The sequence below is a fragment of the Helianthus annuus genome, chromosome 6, assembly GCF_002127325.2.
Source record: "Helianthus annuus cultivar XRQ/B chromosome 6, HanXRQr2.0-SUNRISE, whole genome shotgun sequence".
Taxonomy (NCBI): Eukaryota; Viridiplantae; Streptophyta; class Magnoliopsida; order Asterales; family Asteraceae; genus Helianthus; species Helianthus annuus.
In genome coordinates this window covers 3414220-3423077 of record NC_035438.2, presented here as the reverse complement: position 1 = coordinate 3423077, position 8858 = coordinate 3414220, and the positions used below count along the sequence as shown (strand labels likewise).

At 38.4% G+C, this 8858-nt stretch overlaps 1 protein-coding gene and 1 long non-coding RNA gene across 2 annotated transcripts; both read left to right on the top strand.

Moving 5' to 3' along the window:
- The first annotated feature begins 3222 nt into the window (after positions 1-3222).
- On the top strand, positions 3223-5472 carry LOC110945157 (eukaryotic translation initiation factor 3 subunit L). The gene is made up of 5 exons (XM_022186770.1): positions 3223-3511; positions 3755-3892; positions 3974-4621; positions 4694-4813; positions 5170-5472. Exons 1-5 carry the CDS (start codon positions 3257-3259, stop codon positions 5212-5214), a joined length of 1206 nt encoding a protein of 401 aa, XP_022042462.1. The 5' UTR covers positions 3223-3256; the 3' UTR covers positions 5215-5472.
- Positions 5473-6459: 987 nt separating this feature from the next.
- Positions 6460-8858, top strand: LOC110864390. Its single transcript, XR_002549816.2, has 3 exons — positions 6460-6659; positions 7970-8073; positions 8531-8858. It is a non-coding gene; the product is annotated as an uncharacterized LOC110864390 (long non-coding RNA).

The following is an 8858-nucleotide window of genomic DNA, read 5'->3' as shown; positions in this document are numbered from 1 at the left end:
ATACGAAATAATAATAATTCCACGCTAAGTAAGTAGTAGTATATATATGTTATGAATGGTGACCCGCGTGAAGTTTTCAGCATGGTACGAATCTTTCCCTCAAATGAATTGCTGGCAATACTGGTTTTGTGAGGGTTTTTTTAATGTATTATTCAGGAAGAACTTGACCCTGATGGTGATGGTGATAGGTCAGCTTTTGGCAGTTGCATTTCCCGGATTTTTCGGACCCTCTGTCCCAAGCTCAAATGATTTGGTTTTATATATTGGTCAGGAGTCAATCTGTTTGGTTGATTTGGCTTATATTTTAAAAGAAAATGGGTCATTTTTATTTTAAAAACACCAACACTTTGATATTAATATTGATTTTGTAGCCCTTTATTTATTTTAATTTATCTTGTCTAAAGAAAAAGAAAATGATTTATTGAAAAATGGAAAGGAGAATAATGGTTGCCATGGTGTAATCCATGCAAACCATGGTGGATCAATCAAGGGGGTGGTGTAGCCTTCCATTCATGTTCCTAGGTGGCAAATCATGTCTCAACCATGACTCCCACACCCTATAGCCTTAGCATGTAGGCAACTAGCTATTAACGAAACCTCACCACTTGGCATGCAAGCAATTAACTATTAACGAAACCACACTTTCACATGAGCTTAGTGGTTTTAACGAACAACTTAAAAATTATATGTGATTGGTGAACAAAAAAAATGGTCCCACTCCCTTATCCCTCTTGACGCACGTGATTGCAATGGAGATGGTGGAGCTTGGTGTCGCCCTTAATGGTGGTGTAGTGGCATTTCGGGTGTGATTGGATGAGGTGGCAGACCCTTCATACCGCGCTACACAGTCTAAAGGCTCTTTTGAGTACACGTTAGTTTATGTACATGTCATGAACCAACACTTTAATTTTGTGCCGCATTAGTGATAGAAAAAAATTCTTGATCCTGATGAAAAAAATCAAAATTCAAAATATTTTGAACAGGAATTTAAATAATACATAGATAGAGTTTATGTATTAAAAGTAGTTATGAAACTAATTAAATAATACATATTAAGCAGAAAATGTAAGCGTAAAACATAGAAAAAAATAACCAAGATGATCTAGGAATTGTGCGTTGCGACGAACCTTGATCTTGAAGGAGTATCTAAAAGACGTTAAAGATGAAGAACTGTTGAAAAAGAAAGGGTGGTCTAATAATGTTTCTGGGTATATTGTGTCCAAAGCGGCTCTTAACGCGTACACGAGGATCTTGGCCAAGAAATATCCATCATTGTGTGCAAATGCAGTTAGTCCTGGTTTTGTTGTGACGAATATGTCATTTTTTAAAGGAACTTCAACTGCCGAAGAAGGTGCGAGAGGGCCTGTGAGACTAGCTTTGATGCCAGACGGTGGGACCTCGGGTTAATACTTTTGGACAATACAAGACTCCACTTTTTAATACGAAGTAGAAGTCGTCGATGAAAGTTGAGAGAGTTGGATGAGTTTGCTAATGTATAAAATAAAACGAAGAAAAGATTGATGTTGTAACACTTATACTCGTTTACCCTTTTTGGTGGCCTAAAGTGTAACACCCGTACTTTTAAAGACTCAATAAAATTGGTTATCCAATTACTAGAATGTGATACTTCCAATTTAAAAAAAATGTCAAATTTGTATGCTTAAAAAACCATTACATACAATACAAATTTAATAGTTACATACCTAACACAATTTACTAAGGGCATACGGGGCACCAGCGGGGAGTGGCCGCGGTGACCCAATTCCCCCAGCGGGAACACCGCCGCCATCCCTGCGGTGACCCAATTCGGGGAGGGTGGTCGGGGTGAGTTCACCGAAGAAGGAGAGAGGGGATGGTGGGGCCACCCTCATTTTCAACCAATCAGTGATTTTCCTTTTTTTTAATAAAAAAAACAAGTCACCTAAGAGGGGAGTGCCGCCATCAAATTGGGGTGTGAGGGGAGTTTAAGAGGGGAGTTGACGTGGCATAACCTGATTGGGTGTGCGTAAGAGAGGGGACTCCCCTAAGAGGGGAGTGCCCCTCTCACCCTAAGTGACATTTACAAAACTAGTTTATGATACTTAACCCATATACCTATATAGATTCCATGACAAACCTAACCCATACATATCACGATTGTCGTCGATTTTGTTTTTTGGTTTTCTGTTTCAGTTGCTATAATGAGTGTTGGTACCATAACAAACCAAACCAAATCGATACCTAATGAACACGGCCTAGTTGCTCCATATCAGGAGCGGACCTAGAGTGATAGAAGGGGTAACACCTTGACGCTCACACAGTAGTGTAAAGTTTGGAAAAATTTGACTTTTTTCGATTTCGTTACCCCTTTTTATTGAAATGTTACCCCTATGCGGATTTTCTAGATCCGCCACTGCTCCATATTAAGGGCAATACACGTAGTATGGAAACAATGAACCGTGCTTTGGGTTATGTTTTAAACACAAACAGGTCAAAATGGGTGCAAGTAAACTTTTAGTTTAACATCAGCTTGCATTAACCAGTAACATTCTTTTCTTTTTGTAATTAAAATAATTTAGGACGTATGCATCAGAAATATACTTGCGTGTTTTCATCTAGGAGTGCAAACGACCTGAGCCGAGGCGAGCCCGAGCTTGACCAGGCTCGAGCTCGGCTCGGTTCAAGCTTTGATTTCGAAGCTCGAGCTTGGCTCGTTTAATATCTATTAATTAATATATTAAATAAATATAATATAAATAATAGACTCGTTTAGGCTCACGAGCTTGATAAGTGAAGCTCGGGCTCGTTTACTAAACAAGCTTATTTTTAGGTTCGGACTCGGCTCGTAAAAAAGTTTAAATAAGTCCGACTCGTTTACTAGACAAATTTAAATAAGGGATAAATATTATTAACTATTAATAAAAACTAACACTAAGGCTCAATAAAGCTCGAATAGCCTGGCAGGCTTCACATGCCAACCTCGAGCTCAGGCTTGATAAATAAACGAGCCTTGTTTTAGGCTCAAGCTCAGCTCGAGCTCTATAAGGCTAGGCTCGTTTCGAGCTTTTTCTCAAGCCAATCTCCAGCAGCTCACGAGCCCCTCGGCTCATTTGCACTCCTACTTTCACACATTCAAACCCGACCGAATCCGACCTGTTTGTGTTTAAAACATAACCCAAAGCACCGTTCAACTTAATATGCTTTTATTTGTATTATTATGCATTTGGCGCCAAAACAGTTTACGTAAAACCCTAATCTATCTATCTATCTGTAATCAATGGCGGCCATGGATGTGGTGTTGGAGCTGTGCCGTAGTATCAATGAAAAACACGAGAATAAGATGTGCACGTTGTATCGGGCGCTAATGATGTCGTATCATTTGCCTTCTCTTGAGGACGTTAAACAGGCGGTGGGCAACAATATCTTCTACACGCTGTACGTAGAGATCTGGTATCGCCACCCCGGATCATCTTCAATTCCAACTTTTCTCCAGAGGCTTGCATCTTGGCATAGCTACCGCTGTCTCTTTCAGGTACTCACTCGATCTCTTTTTTCTCTTTCCATACGAAATAATAATAATAATTCCATTATACGTGCTGCTGCAACTTTGGTCGGGTTTAAATTAAGATAGATGATTGGTTTGGTTTGGTCTAGAATTAATTACAACTGTTTGCTTGTTTGTTTGTTGGTAATTAGTTTTCGGTATCAAAACGGTATCTGAAGAACTCTGCTCTTAATTCGGGTTAATAAGCTGTTAGTGTGTGTGTGTTTTCAGGATCTCATACCTTGGATTTCGGATAGGCGGTTTCCTTACCAGTGGTTGTGGGACATGGTAGATGAGTTTGTGAATCAATTTCAGTCCTTCTCTGAGTTACGGGCGAAGGACCCGACGAAACTAAAAGAATATTACGAGGTTAGGCAGGCATTATTAGACAAGTAAGTAAGTAGCAGTATGTATATGTGTATGGTGATATGAATGTTTTATTTTGGGCAGGATTGGAGTGTGCATTATGTTCTACTTCTTTTGGAACGGTTGGCGGAGCTGTTTCCAAAGCTAGAGGAAAAAGATGTGGCCGGAGAGCCGATGAGAGCAGCAGCAGCAGGTGGTTGTTGTGATTCTGAACATGTGTCAATAGCTATGGGCTACTTCAGCAAGGTTGCTTTGTTAAGAGTCCATTGTTTATTGGGAAATTATCAAACTGGACTCGACTGTATGCGTCCTATGGACATAACTCAGCAAGGATTTTACACCAGACATATTGCCACTCACATCACAACCATCTATCATTATGGCTTTGCTAATTTTATGTCGGGGAGCTACGTAGAGGCCATACGTGAATTCAACGAAATTCTCAAGACTGAGCAGCAGCAGCCTCAACAGAAAGAGCAGCGAATGCTAGACAAGATGCGTGATCTGCTTGCAGTCTGCCTCTCACTTTGTCCTGAGGTTCAACTCGAACTTGTTGATGAACGTCTCGGCTATCAACTAATGGGAAACCATGGTGAAAATATGTTGAGAATGCAAAGCTGTGATGATGCTGATGCCAAAGCCGTTTTTAAGGAGCTTCTCTCACATGCATGGCCCAGATTCACCACACCCTTTGCACGAAGCTCTGGTGACCCGCGTGAATTTTTTAGCATGGTACGAATCTTTCCCTCAAATGAATTGCTGGCAATACTGGTTTTGTGAGGGTTTTTTTTATGTATTGTTCAGGAAGAACTTGAAGAACTTATCCCTGAAGGTGAGGGTGAAGAGTTTTTGGCAATGGTATTTCCCGGTTTTTTCGGACCCTCTGCCCCAAGCTATGTCTCGCCACTTGCAAATTACGAGGAGGTACAAATCTTTTGCTCAAATGAATCTGTTTGGTTGATTTGGCTTTTATTTTCAAAGAAAATGGGTCATTTTTATTTTAAAAACACCAACACTTTGATATTAATATTTATTTTGTTGTCACATTAAAACGTTTATAATGAAAAAAAGGGCACACAATGGACAAAAGAGTGTACTAGTAAGGGTGTCGTTTTGACATCTCTCATGTAATGATTGTTGGAAAGACTTGCTAATTTGTGTTGTAAGTTATATGGTGATTACTTTTTGCGTCAAATTGTTAAGGTAACATCTCTATTCATTACTCCGCTCACTAATGTTTTTTTTCACTAATGTTTTTTTTTTTCTTTTTTTCGTTGCAGCTTGATGCAGTGATTGAGAATATGTTGAAATCAAAACGCAAATAATTTTTGTTTCTGAATGTTTTGGGTCTAATTTCTCGAGAACATTATGCACTGGATTGGATGGATTTTATTGTTGTTTTGTGGTAGGAATAGTCCCCCAGACTAGAATCGTGTTTGAACTTGCAACTCCAAGGATTGTTAATAGGTTTCTTAGTAGGTGTTTTGGGCTGTTGAATGTTGCTATTAGTGTTCATTTCAAGGATTAATTGGGCCGAGGAAGCCCATAAGGCACAAAGACTTGCTGCTCCAGATTCTGTTAAAGATGAGAACATTACCCAAACATAAGCAAAAATGTGAAAAAATTCATCAACGTTGTACATTAAAGATTGTAGTATTTTTCTTGTTATTTTCCAGTTTCAAAATCGAACCCGACCCTAAAAGCAGAAACAAACCACAACTAAATGAATAAGGGTATACGGAGTGGTAGGTAAACTCATGCGGTAAACCACTTTACCGAATAGGTAAACCACTGCCATCAACCAGTTTACCGAACAAGATCATGCAATGCGATGAACCTTCACCGATTCGGTGAGAGGGAGGGAGGGGGGGGGGATGGGTGTGTGGTGGGGTTCATTCCTTCTCAACCAATCATACATTTTTTCCTTTTTAAATAGTTTACCTAAACCTCATTAGGTAAACCACCGTCAACGTTTTTGAGCATTAGATAACTTATTTAGGTGAATTGACATGACAATGTGTGATTGGGTGAAATATGAGTTTACCTATTTGGATTAGGTACCACTCCCTTCACCCTGAGAGATTAGGAACACTAATCCTAAGACCATGTATAGTCGTAATACCCCTACCCTTGGGCGTTTAGCGTCATGTGGCATCCCAGTCAGCAATGAGTCATTATGAGGTGTTTTCTAAAATGGGTGTAGTGGGAATGTGGGGCATTATGTTAAAACAGGTGTAATAAATTAAATAAAAAAAACCATTAAAAAAATTATTGGACAAAGAAAAAGAAGATCAAGGGTGATTGGCCAAAAGTAATGAACCAAGGCGTTTAAAATAAAACGCCAAAACCAATTTTTTCAAAAAAACGCCTAGGGGAGCCATATGTGGGCGTGGATTAAGCAAAAAACGGCTGAATCTCACCCCACTACGGATGATCTAATAGGAATGCATTAGCATATACTTATGTTACAAAGAAATCATTAACAATAGATATGCATAAAGCTGGGCCCAGATTGCTCATTGCTCATTACTATATTATCTATAATAACATTTGCCGTAGGTTCTTAGCTACAGTACTAACGCCGTGAAGAAACATCGTTTAAAAAAGGGTAACCCACGTAATCCAGTTCCACCGCATCCCACGACGTCCTCCGCTTCCTCCCTCTTCTCTCTGTCTACGACTGCTACGTCCACACGTCGTCGTCCCTCCCTTCAATTTCGATTCCGATGATCACGCTTGATGCTTTCGTTTGAAATTAGGGCTCCAACAGGTATGTTTCAGCTATTTGGGCTCGGATTTCAGTTAGTTTATGGTAAATCTTCAGCTTTACTTCTGCAATTAGGGCTTGAATTTTAATTAGTTTTGGATGAATATTTACAATTTGAGGTATGGCGCTTTCTATTTTTGCAATCCTATTTCCAGATTTTTGTAGAAGATCTGGCACTTTAGGTCTCACTTGGGTTGATTTTAGATTCTACAGTTGTGTACGCTTTTCATCTAACATTCACCTTGCAACAGATAGGAGGTGCCAGGGTTTTTTTTACACCTTATAAATACGACTTCAGGATTGTAAATCTATGTGTATTATAGGGTGGGTGTGGCCGCATGGGGGCACATAAATTAGTTCGCATGAATCGGGTTTGATAAGCCCCGAGTTAGTGATTATAATTATCATGGAAGTTATTCGATAAGTTTTTTTTTTTGTATTTAGAGCATGCTTAATCAACTAATTGCGAATACACCTGAGGAAAAGTTACTTCTATAAGTATAAGGATTTAACTATATTCAATATATATAGGACTCTAAAGTTGTAATTCTTTGTATGCTTTATTCGAAAATTGATTTGCAACAACAGGGTGTCAGGGTTGTTGGTTTACCTCTAGAAAGTAAACCATGAGTCATGAGAAAGTTTATCTACCTCTCAAATATAGACTGTTCTATTTGTTTCTTCTAATTACAGTCCATATTATCAAGCCAGTTCGTATCAGTAGTCCATCAAGTTAGAATGCAGTTAGGTAGTTAGGAAAATGTGAAAAATATCCCAAGGAGGTGGAGACATGGATAGGCAACATGTGTCTAGAAAACTATGAGACCGCTATAATAAAGTAATGGTATTTAGAGAAAGATAAGATTGGGGGCAAACATGTATTATAGTGTCAAAGAGCCATAAAAAAGTTGTTGATAAAACACCAAAATAGTAATGGCAAATGTAGTAGTAGATGCTATTAAGTGCATATCTCTGTGAACAAAACATTAGGAAGACCTTTAGCAACTCCAGAAGAGATGAGTCAATAACTTATAAACGCAATTTAAAATGTAAATATGTGAGACGCTAAAGCAAGAAAGGTTAACCCGTTTGAGAAAGAGATTTTTCTCGGCCATTTCTATGTGAAGGACCGACTTGGATTTCACATCAAGTGGAAATGATGTGTTGACTGGGTCATACAGGTTAAAGGTCATACAGGTTAAAGGTCAAGCATGCTAGCAGAAGTTAGTATTGAAAATGTGATTAAATCCATACCATTTTATTTTGTATATTTCATAAAGAACTTAGTATACTGATTGTCGTATGTTTTCAAGGTAACTTGGTAGAATCTTCCTCGAAACAAAGTATATCATCAGTTCCAACGTTTGATGTGGCGTTTTTGGTTGCCATAAACAATATGATGGTATAATGCTTGAAGGTAATTTTTTGGGCAGTTACATGATTGATCAGTTTATGCAACATAATTGTATTAGAGTTAGTTATTTATGTTGTCATCAGATTCTTTTTTTATCAACTTTATTATAATTGCCTCAAAAGTTCCTTCTTTTGCTATTGAGTGTGCTTTCTTCTACTTTGTGGGTGCTAAGTTCCTAGAGTTACCACATGTCAAAGTTTAATTTGGTTCGTATGAGGCAAGCCAACAATGGAAAAAATAACTGTGCTGGGCAATAGTATAAGAATTATTATTCAAATAGCTTTTGTTGGGCAAATCATTTTGTGATAACAGACAAAAAAAGTATTATTCAAATATATGATTTATTAATTTGCATTATGCTTGCAGTTATTTTGTGAGAACATGTATTGTTTAATGTTACCTATCCACACTAAACTCTCCTATTTCTGGTTTAACAAAGGTGTATTCTTCTACTTCGCAGGTCCCAAATTGCAGGCCCTAGGTTGCAGTTAGCCTTTTAATTGTTCCCCATTCCACATGTTATGGTTTTCACTTATGTTTACCGGCTTACTAACATTGTGTACCAAAATGAATCCGAGAGGGGCCTTTGGCAAGCGTTCAACAAAGTTTAGTTCTTATTAAAATGTGTATCTGCACATGGTCGTCGTTTGCGTAGGGTATTATGAATGTTAAGAGTCAGTGATAGGTGATTGATCTGCTTCGTCTCAAGAACAACACACCCCCACTTTCTGTGCTCCTTTACTTTGTAACGATGGTTTAGTGTTAATGATTTTGATGTGCTTTTTTGA